Source organism: Molothrus ater, chromosome 14 (assembly GCF_012460135.2).
Source record: "Molothrus ater isolate BHLD 08-10-18 breed brown headed cowbird chromosome 14, BPBGC_Mater_1.1, whole genome shotgun sequence".
Taxonomy (NCBI): Eukaryota; Metazoa; Chordata; class Aves; order Passeriformes; family Icteridae; genus Molothrus; species Molothrus ater.
Window position 1 is genome coordinate 4,626,271 of NC_050491.2, and position 23,881 is coordinate 4,650,151.

Sequence of the window (23,881 nt, forward strand, 5' to 3'; positions counted from 1 at the left end):
CGTCACGGATGGGAGCCTATTTCCGGGACACTCCCTGGCGTAAGGCGTGATGGGTCTGCGTCCCGATCTGCCCGTCAGAATCGCGACAACCATGTTCCGGGGCCTCGCGCTCCCCGCGCTGTACAGCATCCGGGACTGGCAATACTCCAGACGCTGTATGGTGCAGTCCCTGTGTACATTTCTTGGCCCCGCGCCCCGGTTTCCAGCCGGGCGCTCAGGACAGCCGCCTCAGCTTCGGGCTCTGCCTTGTGCCGCGGGGGTCCGGCCGGGACAGCTCAGGGGACGCGGAGCAACGCCGGGAGCAAGCTTGCCATGCAGGTTCCGGGGCCGGCCGAGCCAGCCCCGCGGGCTGAATATCCGCTGCGTTTTTGCAGGGGGCGGCCGCACGGCGGCGCTGTCACGGCCACGGCTGAGCGGCCCCGAACCCTGGATAACTACCGCGTTATGCAGGCGCTGTGCGGGCACCGTGCTGCGATGTGCGGGTGGGGTGGCGGCTGAGGGGCCCCGAACCCTGGATAGCTGCGGGTTTATGTAGGCGGCGGGCGGGCTTCGTGCGGCTATGCGCGGGCGGGGCGGGCTGCGGTAGCGGGCGGGGCGGACCGGGCGGGGCGGCGGCACCACCACCATGTCGGAGGCGGCGGTGGCGGACACCCGGCGCCTCAACGCGAAGCCGCAGGACCTCACGGACGCGTACGGGCCGCCCAGCAACTTCCTCGAGATCGACATCTTCAACCCGCAGACCGTGGGCATGGGCCGCGCCAGATACACCAGCTACGAGCTCCGCATGCGGGTGCGGCCCCGGTCGGGCCTGCGGGGCTGGGCTGCCCGGTGCGCGGGTGTGCGGCCCGGGGAGGGGCGGCAGCGCTCGGGACACGGTGGCCGAGGGACGGCGGCCGCGTAGGGCCGGAGCGCTGCCGCTGTGGAGCAGTGGGGGGCGGAGGAGGCGAAGCCCCGGGCTGGGGCGAGCCTGCGGGGCTCAAGGTCAGAGCTGATGGGCTCGCCCGGCATCCAGCGGGGGCTGCTGCGCACACGGACAGCGAGGTGCTGCCTCAGCAGCTGCAGAGCCCCGCTGGGTGGCTGCTGAGGAGGGCATGGCTGCACGTAGCTGCTTATCTCGGGCAGGGGAGGAGAGCTGGGTGGCAGTAACGTGGGGCTGCTCACACTGCGTGCTGGCTGCTTTACCAAGAGCCCGTGGCCTAGGTAGGAGTGTGCATAGGAGGCTGAGCAGAGTTCTCTTCATTGGGCCATAAACGAGCTGAACTGGGGACCCCTTCACAGCTCTGCATCTGATAGGTGGGAAAAGTAAAACTGAGCTTCCCCTAAAACAAGATCCCTTTAGCATGTGTTGTGGTTCTGGTTTAACTTTTGCTTATAGCGTGATTTAACTGGTCAGTCTCCTCTGCCTTTCAGAAGAATTGGTGTTTGCTTTTTTCTGCTCTGGTGCTTGGCTCCCATCAGCCTGCAGGTGGCAATGGGAACCTCTTAGTCCCACTGAAACCAGCAGAGATGCTCTGAAAGCAGCTGGGTTTATTTCACAGACCTCATAAGAACACAGTTAATTGTGTTGCAGTAATATCTAAGTGCTGTCCATCAGAAGGTTTTGTTACCTCAGTTCCTGGAATGATTCAGACTGTGTTGATGGGGTAAAGTTAATGCAGCTGTCATTTGTTGGACTCCAGTGGCAGGGGAGAAAGGTGAGGAAGTGCTGCACCGTTCTCCAGTGACACAAGGTGGGCATGAAAAGCCTGTTAGGGTAGGTGCTCTGTTTTAGGAGAAGACTGTTGATAAGGTCTAGCCTGGAACAGTTGCTGGGGCAAGATTCCCTCAGTTAGTTCTTCCATGGAGATGCCAGTGTCAGGTCAAATGTTCTTTTGCTCTGCAGGCTGCTGCAAAACTCTCTTGTAGATCACTTCAAAATGGACTAAACTTGGGGGGAAAATGATAATTCTCCTGACAATCATATTGTCAGCACTGGTTCCAGTGTGTGCCCCTGGGAAGGGGGCATGTTCCAGAAATAGTCACTCAAGGGAGAGGGAATGGCTGGCACTGAGTAGACTGGCTTGCTTGGATCTGAAGGATTTTGGTGTTTGTGCTGTCCTGAATAAGGAAGTTGAGTGTTCCCATCATGCATCCTTAGGAGGTTTAATTTTCTCACTGCATCTTCAGTTGCATGTGTGGCTTCCAGAGCAACCTGCAAATAAACTGCTTTGCTTCATTACAGACAAACCTCCCCATCTTCAAATTGAAGGAGTCGTGTGTGAGGAGACGATACAGCGACTTTGAGTGGCTGAAGAATGAGCTGGAACGAGACAGTAAGGTGAGGTCTGGCTCAGACCTCCCTATTCCTTAAGCCAGGACGTGGGAACAGTTGCAGCAACAATCTTGAGATTCCCAGAAGTGGTGGTGCATGTTGCACCCCAGATACTTAAATCTAGGGGTTAAACTGAGATTCCCTTACTCTAGTTTGGTGCAAGGAGAAATCCCAACCAGATATTCTCAAGAGGTCACAAATGCACAAAAGTTTACTGGCAAAAATAAGGAATTTTGGCAAAAGAATTGATACATTTATTATAACATTACTTTTATGTAACAATAAATTACTATTAACTTAGCATAATGTTACCCTGCTTAACATAGAAACCTTTAAAACCTTAAGTTGCTATGTTACCCAGAAAAGGTCCATGAAAAGACGATTAGAAGGAAAAGAGAGAGAAAGACAGAAAAGGTACAGGAAAACACACACAGCTACCAACTTCTAGGGTTCCAGCATGGATGAGATGAAAACTCCGGGAGAATGCAGGGGCCAGACAAGTCCCTCGTGGGAGCTTTTAAGCCCCAGGGCTTTCGTGGCCGCCTCCCAAGGTGGAGCTTCTGGCCACTCAGGGGCTGGGTTAGCACCACCCACAGTGTGATTGATGAACAGCTCTGCCCGGCCTGGGATGTTGGCTCTGGGCTGAGGGGTGGAGCCCTTCACGAGCCCTGATCTGCCCCTCCCACCAAACGTACCCACAGGCATTTGCCAAGCATCCCAAAATGATTTGAGACGTGAAACTTAGCCAGTCTCTGGTAGCGGGCAACTTCTGCTCTGTCCATGCGATGGCACTGGAGATGAGCTTCAAACAGCAAAGGATGTCTGCTGGCAGGTGGCTGTTGTGCTCATGGGGTGATTCTGTGCTTTCAGATTGTAGTGCCACCGCTGCCTGGAAAAGCTTTGAAACGACAGCTTCCCTTCCGAGGAGATGAAGGCATCTTTGAGGAGTCCTTCATCGAGGAGCGGAGACAGGGCCTAGAACAGTTTATTAACAAGTAAGTTGGATGTCCAGGCTTTGCTGTGTGCTGCCTTTTTAGCTCTTGCCTTGGGCTGACTGTGAGAGAGTCTTGAGTCTTGACCTGCTTCTGGCAGGTGCCAGTGCTGGAGGGTGGTGCCTGCAGCCACGTAATGAAACTGGAACTGGAGCAAGTCCTGCCCTGAGTGGGGGCTGTGCTTTGTGCTCTCTCCCGAGAGCGTAGTGAGTATTAGCAGAACAGCTGTGCTACAGGGACCCACCAGCATGGTACTGTTGGTTCAGGGCATGGCCTGGAAGGGAACAGCCTGTGCTCAAGCACCTCTTACTGGTCCTCTTGCAGAGCCATGCGTGACCTTGGGCTGAGCGTGGTGCAGGTGTGCTGAGCTGGCTGCCTGACTCCCTCCTGTGCACATCAGAGGTGTGGGGGTCTTGGAGGCAGCTGTGCTAACCTCCATATCTGATTTTCTTCCAGAATTGCTGGACACCCACTGGCACAGAATGAGCGCTGCTTACATATGTTCCTGCAAGAGGAGACTATTGATAGGAATTACGTCCCAGGGAAAGTGCGCCAGTAGGAGCACCTGGCACTGTCTTCCTCCATTCCACCCTCCCTCCTGCAAAAATGACATTTATTTTTACACTAAATCTGTCTTCTCTGAACCAGCTTTTCCTCTCTTGAACCTCCCAGTTTGTTCAGTATTTTCCTCTTTTGTAACTGGCAGCAGTTTGTTCTACTGGGCTGTGGTCGTGGCCTAAAGATGTGAAGATTTATGCAAGTGAGTGTGTTGTCCCATGTCTAGGGGCAGATGTGGCTAGGTGTGGAGCAGGAACTTGCTAATGGCATTCTGGTGTAGGAGCTGCCTCTCTCCCTGTACAGGAAGATAAGAGATGACCTTCACTCCCTTGTCTGTGCAGCCCCAAGCATCTCTGCTGGAGACTTTGAAGAATAGCAGTTGTCATGTTGGTCAGTGATTATATCAGGTATTAGTTTTAGTAAGGTTTATCCAAACCAGTGAGTAGGTGCCTGGGTGTGTCAGTCTGTCATCCACCCCATTCACCCTGCATGAAACCCCCATTCTTCACTGTCTGGAAGTGCTGAGACCCAACACCTTCTCAAACCCCTGCTATCAGCCTCCTGAATTACAGACCTATTTGGTGTATTTGTGTCCCCTCCTTTCTAAGGTGCTGCTGGCAGCTCGAGGGGTTTCCATCCCATGTGCTCTCATGATGCTCTTTGTGGGCCATTTGGCATGTGGAAGATGGGATAGTCTGGGCTTTAGCCACATGTGCTGTGATGCATTGGCCCAGAGTTTAAGAAACACCACAGCCTGCTGTAGCATGGGCTGCTGGGCTGGTGTTGCCTGCAGCACCCTGCTCGGCTGAGCCTAGTGACCTTATCCTGGGCCCCAGCTGCTGCGAGGAGCAGACTGGCTGGTGAGGAGGAGCAAGAGAAGGCTGGTGGGAGCAGTTGTAGGATGCAGCTGTGATGGCTGCCACTGGAGGGGCCCAGAGTGAGGCCACCTCTCCAGAAAAGGACAGCAGAAAATGGGAGTCAGTCCTAGGTTAGACATTGCTTGCAAAGCAGGAGAAGTGGCAATGGCTCTTTGTGTCTTCTCCCCTGTTCTGCAGTGAGCTAGGCAGTCACTTGTGTGGAAGTGAGAATGTTAGCTGGTCAGGGAAGTGTTCCAAGCTTGAGGGGACAATGAGGCTGTGACTTGCTGCAGCACAAGTGTCCTTTGGAGGCTCCCCCAGCTGCCACAGCTGTGATGAGTGAGGTTGGGCCTCAGCTCAGGGGCTCCTCAGGTCAAGGCTGGCTGGTTTAAAAGTGCTTGGTCACTTTGTTGTGGCACAGTTGAGCCTTTCTTGGAGCACAGGCCCAGAGTGGATGCCCTCCTGTTCCTGCCAGGCACGTTACCCGAGGCCTTCCCACCGTCCCCTCTGTTTTCTGGTGAGGAACCGGTACTGCTGGGCGAGAGGTGGCTCTTGGGGAGAAGTCGCTGAAAGCGCGAGGGAGCTGCTCCGGGGGCTGGCTCGGTCCGTGAAGGGCCGTGGGGCAGCGCGGAGCCCGGTGCTGGTGGAGGCGGCCGTGGCCTCGGAGGGGCTCGGTCCCTGCCTCCTGCTGCCGCCAGTCGCGCTCGGGGCGGCTCCTTCCCCTGCCCTGCGCGGGGCTGCCATCCATCCAGCTGTCTGCACCCTGTCCAGTGTAACGTCCCGGTGCCGTTCGCATTAAACCACTGTGAAGCCAATTGTCTGCCTGGTCCTGGGGGCTACCGGGACGGGGGAACCTCCGGGAGAGAGCGGTCACCGGCGAGGGGGTGGGAGAGCTGCCGGGATAGAGCGGGCAGCGGCGGGGCGGGGGAACGGCAGGGATGAGAGGGACACGGGCGGGGCGGGACAACGGCCGGAACAGAGCGGGCACGGGCGGGGCCGGCACAGCGCGGAGGCGGGCGGGGCTCCCCGGTTCTCCCCGGCGGTTCCGAGGCGCGATGTGGCTGCCGGAGCCGCAGCCCGGCCCCGGCTCGCCGGACTGCCCTGACCTGCTGCAGCACGTCCCGGCGCTGCGCTCGCCGGCCACCCCGCTGTACCTCAGCTTCTTCGAGGAGGAGTGTCGCACCATCGCCGCCCGCCTGCGCCTCGGGGCGGCCGCGGAGCCCTCGCCGGGCCCGGGGGAGCTCAGCGGGCTGCAGCCCAAGCCCCCCGGACCCGCCACCTCCACGCCGCTGCCCTTACCGAGCCACGGGCGGCTCCCAAACTCGAGCGCGGGCGATTGCGAGGCCGCTGCTGCCCCTGGCCCGGCGCCAGTTCCGACCCCGGGGGAGCTCGGGTGCCTCCCGCAGCCCGCGGCCGGCGGCGCCCTCCCCGCTCGCACGCCCGCTGTGTCCCGGCGGGCGCGGCGCGGCCCCGGGCAGCCCTCCGGCGGCGGCCCCGGCACCCCTGCCCGCTCCCCGGGTCGCGGCCGCGCCAGGCTCGTTCTGCCCCGCGCACGGGCCTCGCTGGGGCTGCAGCTCCCCGCGGCCGGCACAGGGCGCGGCGCCTGGGAAACGCGGCTCCTGCGGCCCCCAGGTAAGCGGGGTCACGGCGGGGAGCCCCGGCACGGCACCGCCCGCCCGGCCCTGCAGAACCCCCTCTCTCCCCCAGGGACCAGGCTGAAGCTGACGTCGCCTGCCAGGTCCAGGCTTCAACGTGCCGGTGGGGCTTCGCAGCAGGCACAGCCTTCCAGCCTTCCCAAACTCGCCCCCCGGGCCAGAGGGGTGAAAAGTAATTCTGCACCTGCCAGTTGCCTCGCGCGAAGCAGAGAAGCACGTAGGTTACGGTTCTGCACCTAGAAGGGAGAAGGGGAAGGGCTTGGGCTGCAGCCCAAAAAGGGGACAGGGCATGGGGAGTGGGGAGTCCATGGGAGCGGTACAGGTAGGAGCCTAGGAAATAGTCTCGTACCCCGAGGTGTGTGTTAACTGCCACCAGTGTGGGCTGGCAGCCTGTTGAGTTTGAAGCCTTCACCCCGTGGTGTTGTGGGGTCACAGGATACTGGTGCCTGTGCTCCTAGGGCAGGCAGCCTGGCTGAGCCCCGGCCTGCCTGAAGAAGGTGTAATGGAGCTGCTTGGGAATAGCGGCCTCTGTGTTTACTGTTCACTACAGCTGCTGCCAAGGTTGGGAGTTGTAAACAGCCCTCCTCAAAGCTTTCTACAGGAATTCCTACTGTGGCTTCCCGCTCCTCACTGAGGCCTCCAGAAAAAGTGATTTCGTCCAAGCGTTTTTGCCTCAATAATGGTGAGTCTTGGCAGAAGCCTCAGAGGCTGCAGAGTCATGGGAGAGGGGCACTGCTGCCATGGGAAGAACATCCAGGTCTTGGCTGCAGGGTCAAAGCTCATCCTGGGGAATGGACTGGGGGGGTACTGCATATGCTTGGGCTCACAGGAGGGGAGGTAAAGTGCAGAGCAAGCAAGGCTGGGTGAAGTACTTTCCCTCTTTTGCTGGAGAGGCATCCAGTAAAGAATCCAAACAAATCTGGTGCTTGAGGCTCATTCATAGGAGAGGGAGTGGCCGTGGTCAGTCTCTTAGCAGGGGTTGATGCTCTTTATTTTCCTTTCTTGGGTCTCACTTCAGAATCAACTACAGAGGAGCTGGTGTGCAATAGGACCCGAGAGCTGCAGGAAAATGATGGGAGCAAAGAAAGGCTGGTTGCAGCAAGTATCGTCTTGGGAGCAGGTGAGCAGTATGGAGGTGTAGATTCTTGCCTTGTGTTGGGGGGAGTGTGGAGAAACATGGGCAGCTGCTTGTTGGGCAGTGCTGCTCCCCAGATAGGCCCTGTGACCAGGTGTGGCCCTGGCTGAGGGTGCTCCAGACTGTGCTGCAGGCAGGGGGTGCTGCCTGCCCAGGAACTGCAGCTGGGCAGCCCGCAGTGCTGAGCCCTGCAGAGGGAAGGGAGGCGAGGAGGCTCTCCCCACTCTGCTGCGACAGCCCTGTCCCACCCTGCCCAGGCAGCTGCCTGCCCTCACTGTGAGAGCAGACTCCCAGCAGGAGCCTAGAGCCTCTGGGAGCCAGGCCATGCAGGAGCACTTTATCCCAGCAGCAGCTGTTGGGCTGGAGGTGCTGGGACACTTCTGGCTCTCTTGGACAGGTTCTGTCTTTCCCTGATCTGGAGCAGCTCTGTGGCCAGGTTGAAGAGGGGCTGAGGATGGCAGGTTTCTAGTGCTGATATCTCTCTTCACAGGTAGAAATGACCAGACATGGGAGTGTGTGGAGTCCTCTTTGTCCAGTGAGTTGGCCCCTGGCCTGACTTCAGGGTGTGAAGATGCAGTCCCTGCTGAGCAGGTAAGAGCCAGCTGTGTCCTGTCACCATGGAGCACTGTTCAGTCTCTGGCTTGGACCAGCTATGCCAGAGATAGGAGATGATGAGACCTGGACCTGCCAATTTCTGGCTGACACTTGAGCTGTTTCAGCCTTTCTCTGGGGTTTACACAAGTCCATGGGCATTTTTTGCCTGGCTTTACCAGCTCTCTGTGCTCAGGGGACTGCAGGCTTCTGTCCAGCTAGATTTTCTAAGGGCCTTTTGAAACACGCAAACTTCATGTGGCTTGTGTTGTCACTTTTATATGTCTTGACATGTAGGACATGGCCCCAGGATGGGCTGTGCAGAGCCTGCAAGATGAATCTCCAAGTTGGGAAATCTCCTACCTGCAAAATAAGTTTGTGCATTTTCCAGCAGTTTTAGGGCTCTTCACTCTGTGGCTGCAGCCAAAGGCATTCTTGTTTCCCATGGGTGCTGGCAGATGCTCCCTACAGCAGCTCCTTTGCCAGGCACTGCTCCTGTGATGGATGTGCCCTGGCAGTGGTCCCCAGGGGGCTGAGCTTGGGGTGTTGGATGGGCTGCAGTGCTCCTCCAGAGGATGGGCTGTGCTGTGGCTGTGTTGTGGGGGGGCTGCAACTCCCTGCATCACACTTGCACCCTGCTCTTGCCAGTCTGCAGGTGATCAGCTGTCCCAGGAACTGGAGCGTGTGAAGAAAGAGCTGGAACAAGTGAAGGGCGAGCTTGGTATGTGGAGCTGGCTGTTCTGAGGATTGCAGGACACCTGTAGTGCAGGTGACATCCCCTGTGCTTGTACCTGGAGCCCAGGGCCTGCAGCTCTGTGGGAGTGGGGCTGGATTCATGTTTAGGGGGTAGAGCAGGATCTCAGTGCTGCCCTAGAGAGTCTGGGTGTGAGGTATTTAGGATAGGCTGAGCACACACCTTCTTGCCTCTGTCTGCAGCTGACAAGACTGCCCAGTGTGAAGCCTATCAGCAGACAATCTCCTCCTTGCAGGCTCAGCTCAGAGCAGCAGGTATGTTCCCTCACTGTGGTGAGCTCTCTCTTCTGGGCAGGCTGCAGGGATGCTCCAGTGGTCCCTTGAGGGCTGTGAGGTGGGAGGGATACAGCTCATGGCCTTTCCCAGGGGTCAGGTGCTGAGTGCCAGAAGCATTACTGCTTTGATGTTGCTTCCCAGGAATCTGTCAGAAAGATGAAGCAGTGTTGGACAGTGGTGACCTGGGGAGAGACTGACAGCTGGGACATGGGGACAGACAACAGCCATTATCCAGCTGTGCGAGCCCCTGGGCCAGTGATATATGTGGAGCTCTTGAATTAATTTTTTAACTCCTTGTATGTAAAATAAAGGTGTCTTTTGCAGTGGTGCTTGCTGTCTGCTTGGGTAGAGGCAGTGCCCTGGGCGAACAGGGCAGGTCTGTGCTTGGCTACAGCTGGTTTTGCTTAGCCAGAGATTTAAGGTCTGTTACAAGGAGGAGCTGGGTGCTGGTGGATGGAGGTACAGTGTGGCTCTGGGGAAGCATTTCTGGACAAAATTGATGCTTCCAGGTGGGATGCTTGGATGTGTGGTGGTGGTAGGCAGCTGTATGGGCAGGTTTCTTCTTTAGACCACCTTCACATTGGATGTGGGAAAAGCCAATGCTGGCTGATGGCACATTAGACTTCTGCAGGCTTTGGCTATTTATTACTGCTTTATTGTCAATGACTAGGGGCATGTGGTGGGAAGCAGCACTTGGGACTCAGTCCAGTCCCTCACTGTTCCTGCATGCTGGCCCTGCTCTGCTGCCTTCTCTCTGTGATCAGTTGATGCAGGCGCCTTCTGCACTGCCTTGTGTCTGGGTGAGGCACTGGAGACTCTGGTGCTGGCAGTGCCCTCAGGTTGGGCTGGGAAGGCTGGCCTGTTCCTGCTCCTGTTATTTCTGGCTGGTGTTCCTGGCTGCCTTGGAATGCACATTCACAGGTAGCCCACACCCCTTCCCGGGGCACTGCCCTGGACTGTGTGCAGGGGTGGCTGCACAGGAAAGCTGTGTTGGCTCTCTCCCACCCCTGCTTGGCACTTGGTTGCTGGGGCAGCTCCAGTGCTGGCACAATCTTCAGCAGAGAGCCCTAACATGCTGTGTGTTCCATCTACACGCATGGTGAAGATAGTACCTGCACCAGGAAGTTAAGGGAGTTGACTCAAAAAAGTGCCGTGCTATTTGTAAACAGAGAGGAACTCGCGGGTGAATCTGGACTCAATGGTCCTTATGGGTCCCTTCCAATCTAAAATACTCTAATGTTTCATTTGTGGAAGGTGGTGGGGGCATCTGAGGACTGATGTGGATCTGTTTCTGCAGGGCTTCTGGCTCGCTTTATGGGCTGGAGCTATCTCCTACCTCCTTTGATGCTGGCTATGTGTGCTTTGCCACTATTTGCCTTCCTGCTGCTCCTGTTGAGACATGCACTTGGCTTGTTCCGTGCCTCTGCCTGCTCCCAGCCCTTGGCCTGTGCTGCTGGATCAGGGCCCTGGATGATGGGAGTGGGGAGCAGTAAGACTGGGAGGTGAGGATGGGACACTGGGAAGACATATGTGGAGCTGCACTTGAGGTTTGGGAACTGGAGACATACTCTGGTGTCCTGATGATGCTCCTTTCTAGAAACTGCCTCCCAAAGCCTGATGTTGCAAGAAGGTTTCTGGAAATAGGGAAATGTAATCTGCCCCCTTGCTATTCTGGGTACGCAGTGCCTGCTCGTCTAGGACAGGGTGACTCCTGCTTGGAGTCCTGCTGTGCCCGTGGTGCTGCCTGTCCTGGCTGAGGACCAGCACCGTTCTTGGCGATGGTGCTGTCCAGGTCATTGCCTACAGCTGTCAGTCCTGGAATGAGTGGGAAGTGTCTTAGTAATGACCTTATTTCGTCATGGGGTCGGGGTGTTGAACTGCAGTTCCGCGATTCTGAGAAGAGGGGGCAGAGCACTTCACAACTGTGTCACTTCCAGTTAGAAGCATGAGCTGGTGTTTCCATCACCGCGTACTCCAGGCGTTTCCCCCGCCCGGAGGATGCGGGGGAGGCACTGTCTAGCGCTCCCGCCTGCCCTGCCCTGCTCCCCTCCGCTCTGCAAGAGACTGACAAGCTTTTTGCCTCGCTAGCGGCAATGCCGGAGCAGGGCATTGCCGATGATGCCGGCGAGGGGCTGGCTTATCTCCCTGAGCTGCCGCTTTGAACGGGCGCTCACGACACGCCAGCCCTGGATTGCATCAGGCGCTGCCCAGTGACGGGGGGGCCCAGCGAGACAGCATGGTGCTGGCCCCTGCCTCTCTCCTGGCTGCCGAACAGTTCTCCCAGGACTGGGTTTCCCATCCCTTAGTGCCTGTTGCTCCCAGAACGGGGAGAGTCCCCGCACAAGGCGCGGGCGGAGCTCCGCTCGCAGGCCCCGCAGCGCGCTGGCCTCTCCGCCTCGCCTCGCTGCGATCTGGCCCAGCCAGGCTCCGTTCTGATGGCACAGCTGGGCTCGGGGCACCCTCAGCTGCTCCCTCCGTGGCATTTCCCGAGGGAGCAAGGTGCCTTGCCCTGGTCTCTTGCCCGCAGCAGCCGCATTCCCGCCGGTCGAGCCGTGCCTCGCCCCGGTGCCATTTGTCACGGGAATTTGTATTTTCGAAAACGAGCGCGGGAAGCGGGAGGCGGGTGGGGCTAGAAGGAAGGTCGGTTCTGCCCTGGCTCCCGCCCTCCTCTTTTATACCACTATCACGGCGGAACTCGTCACCCTCTGCTCTCGGGCGCGGCGCGAAACGGAACTGAGTTCACCTAAGGGGGGCCCACGGGGGCGAGCCGAGCCGAGCCGGGCTGAAGTGAGCGTGGCGCCTCAGGTGAGTGTGGCGGGCGCTGCCGCCGGACCGGGAGCGGCTTGGCGCAACCGGTGCCGATCTTGCATCAGCTGCCGCCAGCCCACACGCGGCCGCTCCTTCCGCTCCTGCCGCGCTCGAATTCTGCCGTACCCGGGTTCCGCGGCAGGACAGAGCCTGACGGACGCTCCTGGGGACGCAGATGCCCCCGCGGGGGCTGGGGCGGTGGTCCCGAGCTAACAGCTCCCCACACCTGCGCCAAGTCGCGGCGGGATGCGATAGTCGCTCCCGGGCTGCGGTAGGCACCGGGATGCAGCGGGAGGCTCCTGCTGCCGCCTGACCCATGCGGATCTCGAGTTCGGGTGCTGGAGGTACTTGGAACAATTGAGCAGCGCTGGGGAAGGCAGCTAGAGTTGTCCAGGTAGTGTTTGAGGAGGGTGCTGGTGCTGGGGGACTTGTTGCACTTGGGGTAAAGGCTGAATGTGACACGTGCCAGCTCGGGAGGAGGTTTATCAAGAAGCAGGATGGTTTGCTGGTTATGGGGAAACAGCCGAGTTGGTGGCTGCTGCTGTGATCCTGATAATCCTCTATGGAAATGGTCACAAAGTTATCCTTGTGTGCTTAGGCTGATACAGTAGTGTGGCATGCGGTCCTGGGCACGTGGATGGAGTGTTCTCACTTTGCCGATGAAGGGAGAAGCCACTGGTGGCTGGGTGGTTCGGTGCAGGCAGGAGTGCCAGCTGTGGCCATGGGCATTGGGAACCACTTTCCTTGCAGCTCCTCTGTGCTGGATGCCTGCTTCACAGGTTGCTCATCTTCTGAGCTTTTTGGGGATAGGTGGCTGCTGTGAGCAAGAGGAGTGGGGATGTCACACATTCGGGGTGATTACAGCCTGTAGAGCTTGCAGACTGCTTAGCAAGCACTGTTAGCAGGCAAGGAATTATGGAGGAATTGTCTCCGCATCATTGCTGCCCACATTCCAGCCTGGAGAAATGTACCAGCAGTCAAGTTTGGTCTGAAGGATCTCCAGACTGACAAGCCTGGGAAGCGGTGGGCAAGCTTTGGGACACGCCTATGAGTTCTATGGTTGAGACCACACAGGGCTTAAGCAATGAGCATTTCCCAGCATGGACTGACTGGGTTCATCCCTGACTCACTGTTGTGGGGAAGGGCTGTGCAGGCAGGGTGTGTGCAGCCCCACAGTGCCTTGGAGGGTGCCCCACCACTGTCTCTGGCCAACCAGTGTGGCAGGGGTGTGGTGCCAATGAGTGAGCTGGGAGCTGGGCTCCCGTGGGCATCATTGCCTTCCCTGCCCCTTGCAGTACCAGTCCTGCTGCCTGAAGGACACTGAGCTTCACATTTCCCTTTTCTTGCAGGGCTTTTCACCAGCTGAGCTTCACTGAGGAGCAGACAAGATGCTGAGGGAAAAAATGACCGTTTTTGGGAAGAAGCTGATCCGCCGGCGCATGGTGGACCTGAGCTCTGATGACACACATTTTGCTCGCTGCCTCTCCACAGTGGACCTCGTATCCCTGGGGGTGGGCAGCACACTAGGGGCTGGTGTGTATGTGCTGGCCGGGGAGGTGGCCAAGGAGATGGCTGGTCCCTCCATCGTCCTCTCCTTCCTGGTGGCTGCTTTCTCATCGGTACTGGCTGGACTCTGCTATGCAGAGTTTGGGGCCCGTGTCCCCAAGGCTGGCTCTGCGTACCTCTACAGCTACGTTACCGTCGGCGAGATCTGGGCTTTTATAGCCGGGTGGAACCTCATTCTCTCCTATGTGATAGGTACGAGGCCAGGCAGGCTGCGTGGGGCTCCTTCCAGCGCCCTGCTGGCACCATAGGAGGCTTCTGGGGGCAGGGTGTGGGGTGGGATCAGCAGGGAGGTAGGTGGCTGGTGCCAGTCTGCCATGGGCTCAGACTAATGCACAGGTTTGCCATCAACCAGGTACGGCCAGTGTGGCTCGAGCCTGGAGTGCAACATTTGACAACATCATCGGCAACCACATCTCCACCTTCTTCACCACCAACATCCCAATGCATGTGCCAGGAGTGCTGGCTGAGCATCCAGACTTCTTTGCTTTGATCCTGATTTTGCTGCTTACTGGTGGGTATGCAGGAGAGTGGCTCCATGGTACCATGGGTGATGGCACAGGAGCCTGCTGGGTCCTCACTCACCTCTTCTGTCCCCACAGTACTGCTGTCTTTTGGTGTCAGTGAATCTGCCCTGGTGAACAAAATCTTCACGGCGGTGAACCTGTTGGTGCTGAGCTTTGTCATCATTGCTGGCTTCATCAAGGGAAACATCAAGAACTGGCAGCTTTCAGAGGAGAGCCATGTCAATTTGTCACTGCTAGACACACCGGATGACATGTAAGCAACTGGGATCTGCCATAGGGCAGGCACAGGCCCTGCTGTCCTTGCACCTCACGGCAGCTGCTCTCTTGCATTTCTTCCAGGAAAAAAGCTTTTGGCTCTGGTGGGTTTTTCCCCTTTGGACTGGAAGGGATGCTGACCGGCGCTGCCACCTGTTTCTATGCCTTCGTGGGCTTTGACTGCATTGCCACCACAGGTACTGCCTTGGGTGAGGGTGGCGTGGGCATTTCCCCTGCACAGCCAGCAGCTGGTTGGGAGCTGATGGGGAGGATGCTCCCACATGGTGTGGGAAAACAGCTGGTCTCACTGCTCCTGGGAGGTTTCCCTGTGTAGTGTGTGTCTTCAGCTGGGCCAGACAAAAGGGCTCAGAGCCTGCCCTGCCCCAGGAAAAGTGGCTCATTACACCACATGGTGGGAGCAGGGCTGCACCCTGCCTGCACAGCCAGCTCCCAGAGCAGCAGGGAGCCTTTTGACTGCTGTGCCGAGCCTGCCACAGTGCTGGGAATTGCTGGTGTCTCCTAGTTATTCCCAGCCTCAGGCAGCCTTTTTCCAAATGACTGGGTTCATGCAAAACTGCTGCTTCCTGGAGCACAGGCAGCTCTCTTAATTTCCTCTCATTACCCCAGAAATCTACTTAGTGGGTGGCTGGTACAGGCTGTTCTGCCTGACCTTGCCTGTGCCACCCTGCCTCCAGGGGCTGCCCAGCAGTCTCCTCCTTTCCTGCTGCTGAGCCCCTTGCTGGGAGCCTGGTGCAGCACACCTTTGCAAAGCCGAACACATGTTCAAGGAGGATCTCTGTTCAACAGGCTCTATAGGGAGTGGGAGCTGATGGTGGGGGGGAAGGGCTGGCATGGCCAAGGGCTGGCTGCAAGCCCAGGCTGCCAGGCAGCTCCATTCCTTCTGCTAGTGCAGCAGCAGCATGGCCAGGGACCCCTCCTTTCCGACAGCCCCTGCTTGCTGCTCCCCTGTCCTGTGCTGCCATGGAAAGTCCCTACTCTGGCTCATCCCCTGGGGGTACTGGTCCCATGCTGTGCAGTGGAGTGGGGCACATGTGGCCTCTTGTGTCTGCACAGGGGAAGAAGCCAGGAACCCACAGCGCTCGATTCCCATTGGCATCATTGTGTCCCTCCTCATCTGCTTTGTGGCTTATTTCGGGGTGTCTGCATCCCTGACTCTCATGGTGCCCTACTTCCTCCTGAACAAGAGCAGTCCTCTGCCTGAGGCTTTCAAGGAGGTTGGTTGGGAGCCCGCCCGCTACGCCGTTGCTGTTGGCTCGCTCTGTGCCCTCTCCACCAGGTAGGACTGCCATATTCCTGGCACTGTTTGGGGCACAGCACAGGGACTGACAGCATTAACCTGGCTGGGCTGGGGATTTGCTCTGTCCAGTTGCTGTCCTGCTCTTGGCACAGAGCTGGTCCCTTCCCGTTTTGGGTGGTAGATGTGGGCAGCTTGCCTAATCTCTCTCCACAACAGCTTGCTGGGCTCCATGTTCCCCATGCCCCGAGTGATCCATGCCATGGCAGAGGATGGGCTGCTCTTCAAGTTCCTCTCCCGGATCCACAGTGGCAGAAAGACCCCTCTGATCGCCACCTTTGTCTCGGGGTTCTTTGCAGGTAAGGCTCCTGGCCACCTCCTCACACCCAGCCCTGCGGTGGTCTGTGGCGGTGTTTGCGGGTCCCCAGGATGAGGGAAGAGATGAGAATCTTGACTCCCTGTTTCCAAAGGCTGATTTATTATTTTATGATATATATTATTTTAAAAGAAAATTATATACTAAAACTATACTAAAAGAATAGAGAGAAAAGAGACATCAGAAGGCTAGCAAGGAAAGGAATGAATAATAAAATTGTGTGACTGCTCACAGCCTCGACACAGCTGGCTGTCATTGGTCATCATGTAAAAACAATTCACATGAGACCAGTCAAAGATGCACCTTATGGTAAACCATCTCCAGACCACATTCCACAGCCATCAGATAGTTATTGTTTACATTTAGTTTCTGAGGCCTCTCAGCTTCTCAGGAGAAAAATCCTAGCGAAAGGATTTTTCAGAAAATATGTCTGTGACAGTGGTCTGGAGCTGTGCTCATGCTGCTTGTCCTCATTGCAGCGGTGTTTGCCCTCCTGCTTGACCTGAAGGACCTGGTGGACCTCATGTCGATCGGCACGCTGCTGGCCTACTCCCTGGTGGCGGTGTGCGTGCTCATCCTCCGGTGCGTGACTCCTCGTGTTTGGCGGTGCCCAGGGTGGATGTTCCTCACACCATCCTGGGGGCTTGTAGCCACAGCTGTTTTCCAGGGGCATGATGCATCCTGGGGAAGTGTCAAGCCCCCAAGATGGAGGCTGCTGACCAGAGCCTGTGTGTGACTCTGGGCATATCCTTGGAGTGGCTGTCGCGGGGCCACTGCCGGAGCAGCGGGGATGTGAAGGTGCTGCCCACTGTTCCCTTGGGCTAGGAAGTTCTTGGGCTCTGCTGCAAGCTTGTCTTACCTGCTCAGGTACCAGCCCAGGCAGCCGAACTCCCCGAAGGCCGTGGAAATGCTGGAGCTGAATGGGAACGAGGAGGAGAGAGTGATCATGAACCCAGCCATCAGTGCTGCCAGTGCCCAGCACAAAGAGACCTTGTCCCTGGCGACGCTCTTCAACCCGCCTGGGGACGCGCCCACTGTGCTCTCGGGGCGCATTGTCTATGTCTGTGTCGCGGTCATTGGTGAGTCAGTGGGAACTGGCGGCTGGTGTCCCCTCCTGCCAGGGGCTGGAGTGTTTTGGCGTGTCTCTGTAGAGGTGGAAGGGATGGAGAGCAAGCCAGGCAGAGGAGAGGGGCCGGGTTGCCAGTCGCTGTTGGCAGTGCCAGAAGGTGCTGAGCCCTAAGCAAGGTGCCAAGTGCAGGGTACAGCTGTGGTTTGGGGTGCACAGGCATTGTTGGAGGACATGGGTGCTAAGCCAGGGATGTGCAGGTGGTCATGGGAGATCTCTATGATGAGCCTGACCCATGCTGGCCACCAGCAAGGGCAGTTCCCAGCCCCTTGAGAGTGCTTGGGCTCAGCCAGCAGGGTTTGATCTATCAATGGCTCCATTGTACAGCCAGAGTGGGGTGGCTCAGCCGGGTCTGGGTGAGCGTCAGAGCTGGGCCCAAGCCCAGCCAAGCACAGGCTCCCTGCAGCTTGCTGGTCTGGGAAGTGCCTCCAGCAAAGCACTTTCCTAAGGCTTTGGGGTGGATGTTAGAGGCAGTGCGTGCTGGACCTGACCAAGAGAAGTGGGTGCCTCAGCAGAGCTGTGGGTGAGGCTCAGGGCCCCAGGGAGGCCATGTGCCATACAGTCCCCTGACAACCCCCTCTCTTGCAGCTGCACTGATCACAGTCATCTGCGTGGTCCTGACCCTCAGTGTGGATGCACTGAAGGATGCCAATGTGGGCTCTGTTGTGCTTCTGGTGCTGCTCCTCGTGGCCCTGCTCATTTTCACCATCATCATTTGGAGGCAGCCGCAGAGCAATGCACGATTAAACTTCAAAGTGAGTGCAGCCCCCTGCATCTTGGTGTCTGCACCCCCTGGACTCCATCAGGATCTGGGCATTGCAGGTTCTGCCAGGGCTTGCTGCCAGGCAGTCACCAGGAAAGCCCTAAAAAGTGTCTCTCTGAGGAGCAGTCCTCAGTGTGGAGGTGCCTGGGTGCTCTGGGCTGTGGCAGGGAGGGGGTCCTTCCATTGGCCAGTAACATCCTTGAGCCCAGCCTGGTCCCTCAAGGCACAGCTGACACAGCACTTCTTGTCCCTTGCAGGTACCTTTCCTGCCACTGGTGCCAATCCTCAGCACCTTCATTAACATCCTGCTGATGGTCCAGCTGAGTGCGGGCACCTGGGCGCGGTTTGCCGTCTGCATGGTTGTGGGTAGGTGTCCTGTGCTGGGCAGTGCAGTGCCCATGGGTCTCTCCTGGGGGTTTGTTAGTGCTGCCAACCCACCATTGCACATTTCATTATGTAAACTGTCCTGCAGGTTTCATTATTTACTTCACCTATGGGATTTGGAACAGCGTGGAAGAGAAAAATGCGGAAACAGCCTGTGCCACAGCAGAAAAACCTCTGCACCATCCTGGGCTGGACCTCAGCCCTGGGGCTGCTGCAGTCTGAGGGCCTGGGGACCAGTGCTTCATGGACCTCTTTGCCACTTTGGGACAAGATCATGATCCAGACAGTCCATCCATCCGCTCTCCTGCAGAGACTGAGTCCCAGAGTGAAGTACTAAGGTCTGAACAAAAGGTCCTGAGTCAAAGCTGACCTAGGATGAACATCCCAACTGAATGTTGTATGTTTCCACTCATTAACAAAGTATTGTTATATGTACTTACTTATTGGCAAAACATGTTCACCTTTCTGTATCTAGAAACAGCATAAGGCCACATCTGGCCTAACTAGGGGGTATAGGATCAAAGACAACTCCCTTGGATCCTCCTTGAGCCCTGGCCAGGCTCTGGGAGGAAGCTGACAGGAAAATGAAATTAGAAATGATGTCAGCTGGTTTGTTTAGCCGTGTAAACCCCGGACCACTGTCACAGCAAAGTGGGGGAGCCTCGTGGCCTGCAGAGGAGGAGGCACTGCAGGAGTTCCCAGCTCCTGGCGTGGTTCTCCAGCCCTTGGCTGTGACAGCTTCCCCCCAGAGCTGATGTCTCTTGGGCTTGGATGATGTGTGATGGCTCTTCCATAATCACTGTAGGCATTCTTTCCTAGCAATGATTAGCATTGCTCAGCTTGTCCCTTTGCAACTCTTTGCTCATGGTTAGGTGCCTTGCTTAGCTTATCCTTTTGTGATTCTTTGCAGTTTTCCATCATAGTAAATGCCACTGTTCCTTAAGTTGGGGTCTGTGTCTCTGACCCTACTCACTAGCAAAACAAAATCAGCAGGGTCAGAACAAACTGTTGCTTTTAAAATCTAAATTAAAGTAACCAGTCCTGTATGAAATTCCCAGATGGGAAGAACTTCCATATAGTTCACTGGTCCTCAGGTGGGCTAAGGTTGGAGGACCATGTGAGCAATGGGGAAGTCAGTTAAAAGAAGCTTAACTGTTGGATGTATTGAAATGCATCCAAAAATCACATACTGAAAAAGGAAAAGAACTTGTGGATTCGGAAAGGCAAGGATGGATTTTGTTAACAGTATATCAAACAAACAAAACACCAACAAAAGGAACAGTTGTTGAAATGCTCTAACATGAACCAACAGATGTGAGTTGCAGAATCAAATTGTAATGCTAAAATGCCAAATTAAGCTGCTTGCTGACAAGATGGATTTACCAGACTTGCTGAGAAGGCTGCAGTTTGAGTAGCTCAGTATAAGGAAAGGAGGGGGCAAGTGAAGCACAAGAAAATGCATGCAGTGATTGCAGAGGCAGGTGTGCAGTGGGATCCTGATAAATGGAATGGAGATATTTGGGCTGCTGTGGATTCTGATGAGGTTGGTTCCCGAGATGAATGTGTAGATGTGATACCAGCATGGAGACAAATGGTAGAATTAGATGCTAATGATCAGGAGGGATACTCATAGAAGATTATACTCAGTATGAATTAAATATTTGAGCAGTTTAGGAAAAAACAGGGGAACATCTTTTCTCTTGGGTGGTGTGCTTGCATGACCAGGGAGCATCAGGGATAACCCTAGACTCAGGGGACTCTAAGAAGTTTTTAGATTGAGTTTGGATTCTTTTGTGCAGGATGCATTTTGGAATAACATTTACAATATTAATTTGTTAGCTTTGGCTGCTTTGGATGTAATACTAAATACCCTGCAGCAAATTATTGGCCAGGATCTGAAAAAGTCAGTGGTACACTTTGTGAGATTGTATACAATGAGATACAACAAAATCTCTTGTGATTTCTATTTGTAGATAATGTTACTGAAGATATATTAATCTTCAGTAATGTTACTGAAGATATATTAGTCACTCCAATATTTGTACCTGTAACTTTATTGCAATGTTAGGCTTTTAGTTATTTATTTTTTTTTCTATTTTTTAAATGAAGATTTTTAGTTTTTTACTTCCTGTTATATCCTGTCAATTTTTGGAACCTAATTATACCCTGATTGATGACTTGCAGCCTACTCCCATTGGTATGAACTGGTCAAGGTTCTGTTCCAACACACAGACCTGAGGCTTGCTGAAACAAGCCCAGGAGAATGGATAAAAGGCTTTGATTACTGTCCATCATGTGATGGAGAATATGGATGGTGGGACATTCTTTTTGGATGGGTGCCTACAGCTACCAGAATTTTCAACTGAGTGCTTCACCCTGGTGTTGTTTTATTGATGCTAATCCTTTTGCTTTTTGTTGTGATAATTGCATTGTATGTGTTAAGGTTTGGATGGTCATGAAACAATTATTTTACCAACTACCTCCACTGATACTAGACAATCCATGTGGTACCAAAGCATGAAATGCTCTCAAGCTCTATTTGGATATTGTGAAGCTTGAGTGATTATAGTCACAGGGTGTATTGTGTAGGACAATGACTGGGAACTCTGTGGACAGCTAACTGGGGGTACAATTAGAGGAAACTGAGGACTTAGAACAGTTGGGAAATCATAGAGTATATATATTCCTTAATTTGGTGTCTGTGTCTCCGACCCTACCTACTGGCAAAACAGAGTCAGGACTGCAGAGCTGGGTCGTGTGCTGCCTCTTCCCCTCACAGGGAAGTCTGGGTGGGAGTGCTGGTGGCCAGGGCTGGTCTCTGCCCTCCTACAGTCCCACAGAGGGGCAGTGACACCAGCACAGCCCCCTGGCCATGAAAATTGCTTTCTCTGTGCACGGAGGCCCCACGTGATGGTGCAGCTGTATTCATTCCATCTGCCACGTGGCTGTGTTCACCACCTCCTCCCTGCCTTCCAGGTGCCAGATGTGTACCTGGCAGCCATGGCTGGAGGTCTGCAGGAAGGCTTACTGCAACTTGTTCTGGTACTCACAGTACTCTGGTACTCACTGCTAGCAAACTGGTACTGCCCTGACCATGCTGTTTGATGTAAACGTCTTGCTCAAGTGTCAGTGAGATGTCCTCAGTGTAGTTGTACTTGTGTCCAACCTCATCTGCCTTTCTATAATTTTAGGGTGAATTTTTAAATCTATTAAATTAAATGTTTTTAAGTGCTTCTTCCTGTTAGTCTTGCTGTTAATGGCCTGGAGTCATGGGCTCCTTGGCAGGACCTTACCTGCCACTGGGCTGGGTGCCAGTGCAGAACAGTGCTGGGTGACATCCCTGCCCAAACCCTGCCCAAACCCTGCCAGCTGGAGCCACCAGTGCTCACTGTGAGCCAGGAGCTGTGAAGCAGTGCTTCAAACCAGCTCCAGACACTGCTGCTGGTACCTGGGGGGGCAGGACAGCAGCCTGCCACGGTCCTGCCTTTCAGGCCATTGTGACACCAAGTTCCAGAGCAGTGGATACAGTAAAGGCCTTGGAAATAATCCCTCCTGGAGGTGCCAGCAATGGCCTGCAGAGGAAGCCTGACTAGAAGCTGGGCTGCATCCATGAGAAGATGATTTTCCAGATTTTGTTCTGGTCTAAATCGGGTCTGACATAAGTATCCAAAACAAACCTAATTTAAGGCAGATGGACTGTGCTTGGTTTTGGCATCTCTCGCTGTTCATTGGCAGTGGTGCAAGGTCACTGCACGGTCAGTGCTGAGCTACCTGCACCATCAGCAGCGCTGCTTGGCCCCTGTGCTGGAGCTGGGAGCCCTCCCCCAGGGCTGTCCCTGCAGCGGAAGGGGCTGTGGCTCCTGCTCTGGCCCCAGCACAGGCACTCACTGTCCCAGTGTCCCAGGCTGCTGTCCCTGCCAGAGCCTCAGGCTCCAGCCCCCAGGCACAGGTGACTCTGTGGGTGCTGCCAGCCCTCCTAGTCAGGCTGGTGCCTCAGTGTGCCGTGCTGGCTTCACCACCCCACCTCGTGGGTATCTTCTGGCCAGAGGCAGCACAGGGTCCCTGCTGAGCCCTGAGCCTGCCCTGTGCTCATTCACCCAGTTTTGGGTGCTGCTACCCAAGGCTAGAGGGCAATGGGCCTGTGATACAGCTGCAGCTGTCACCCCCTGCCTTGGCACTGCACAGCCCCTGTGCCTTTGTTTGTGTCTGTGTCCCATGCATGTGCACATCCCTGCCCACATCCGTTTGTGGGTCTGTTTGTGCCCATGGGCACATCCCTGCCTGGTTACAGGCCATCCCACTGAGCTCTGCCATCCCAGCCTGGGCATCCACTGGGACTGGCAGAGTTCAGGGCATGGAGCAGGATTCTGGAAGCTCTGGACAGCTCCCACCATGGCAGCTCAGCAGGGAAAGCTTTGGGGAGTCAGTGCCACTGAGCCATGGCTACAGCAGCCCTGTTCCCCCCCAGGCTCTGGGCCAGGCTCCTGTCCTTGGCCACCAGCCTGTGGGGGCTTCCCCAGCTCTGCACCCACTCTGGGGGTCCCTGCCTCCCTCTCTGTGCAGGCTAGCAGGGCTGCCAGGGATGGCACCACATCCTCTGCTGGGCAGCACCTCTGCCTTTCCCAGGCCGTGCTGGAGTTACTGCCCATCTCAGCACAGCAACAGCCAGAACAACACTCAGAGCCTCCGTGTGTGTCTGCACAAACCATCGGGGTCACTGCTGTACCTGCTGCCCCAGCAGCCTGCTCTGATAGCAGCCCAGCTCCATCCCACAGGGCCTGGGAGGAAAGCATGTTCCTGGGGAAGCCTGACAGGGGCTGGGGGCTGGAGGGTGCCTTTCCCCTCCGCTACCAGTCTGGGAGGGGCCCTTTTGTGGTTTGGGAGAATCAGCAAAAAGCAGAGCCTAGCTTTGCTGTTGGGAGGGCTGTGATGACCCACCCTTCTGGGGAAAGAAAGAAGGAAGGAACCACCCCCAACACAGCTGCATGTGGTTTGCCCTGGCAGTTGGGTCATTTCCTCCCCAGGCTTGATTTGTGATTTCCTCGTTGCCATTCCCCCCTGGATTGAAAGGGGAGCAGGAGGGCTGCTGAGTCCCACTGTGTCTGGCCCAAGCCATGCTGAGCAGGCAGGTGGCTGGGGAGGCTTCTGTGGCCACTGGTTGGTGACAATGTGCTCTGGGGTCATGCCAGGGATGCAGTGCTGCTGGCTTGGGCTGTTGGGGTGACTGCCAGCCTCCCTCCCCATCTGGCTTCACCACACCCCATGGCATTCATAACCTCATATCTTATCTGGACAACTTCATATCCAGCTGGTTTTGGGGGACATGGGGCTTTCCTGGTGGATCCTTCAGAGCAGCTCTCTGGACACCGGATGCCTGCCACCTCCAGGGGGGTACCAAGAGGCCATGAGTGTGGCCATACGGGCTGGGGGCAGGATGGAGATGGGGGGCTGTGCTGCTGAGCCTCTGGAGGCAGAGCTGCAGCTGCAGAGCCTGCCCCTGTCCCTGCACTGCTCCCTGGCCAGAGCAGGCCCTGGCAGGCAGGGATGTAGCAGCAGATTAAATTTTGATCCGCTTGGGAATTAAAATAGGCTGGCAAGTCTGCTGTGCTCTGTGACACCAAATGCTTCAATGTGAGGAGTTAATGTGCCATCTTCTTCCCTGTAAATCTGAGCACTGTCAGATCCCCTTCCCTGCT

At 56.1% G+C, this 23,881-nt stretch overlaps 2 protein-coding genes across 6 annotated transcripts; both read left to right on the plus strand.

Moving 5' to 3' along the window:
* The first annotated feature begins 599 nt into the window (after positions 1-599).
* Positions 600-5,533, plus strand: SNX12 (sorting nexin 12). Its single transcript, XM_036402232.2, has 4 exons — positions 600-790; positions 2,222-2,317; positions 3,182-3,306; positions 3,760-5,533. The coding sequence occupies exons 1-4, from the start codon at positions 626-628 to the stop codon at positions 3,860-3,862; spliced, it is 489 nt and encodes a 162-aa protein (XP_036258125.1). The 5' UTR covers positions 600-625; the 3' UTR covers positions 3,863-5,533.
* Positions 5,534-8,046: 2,513 nt separating this feature from the next.
* Positions 8,047-21,420, plus strand: SLC7A3 (solute carrier family 7 member 3). 5 transcript variants are annotated; one of them, XM_036402258.1, is made up of 12 exons: positions 8,047-8,099; positions 13,286-13,694; positions 13,855-14,013; positions 14,102-14,279; positions 14,366-14,478; positions 15,356-15,578; positions 15,756-15,895; positions 16,392-16,494; positions 16,780-16,991; positions 17,627-17,793; positions 18,059-18,167; positions 18,274-21,420. In XM_036402258.1, exons 2-12 carry the CDS (start codon positions 13,325-13,327, stop codon positions 18,405-18,407), a joined length of 1,908 nt encoding a protein of 635 aa, XP_036258151.1. In that variant the 5' UTR covers positions 8,047-8,099; positions 13,286-13,324; the 3' UTR covers positions 18,408-21,420. The 5 variants fall into 5 exon arrangements, with proteins under 5 accessions (XP_036258151.1, XP_036258149.1, XP_036258148.1 ...); XM_036402256.1 differs by lacking the exon at positions 8,047-8,099 and adding an exon at positions 8,751-8,820; XM_036402255.2 differs by lacking the exon at positions 8,047-8,099 and adding an exon at positions 9,042-9,107.
* The last annotated feature ends 2,461 nt before the right edge of the window (positions 21,421-23,881 follow it).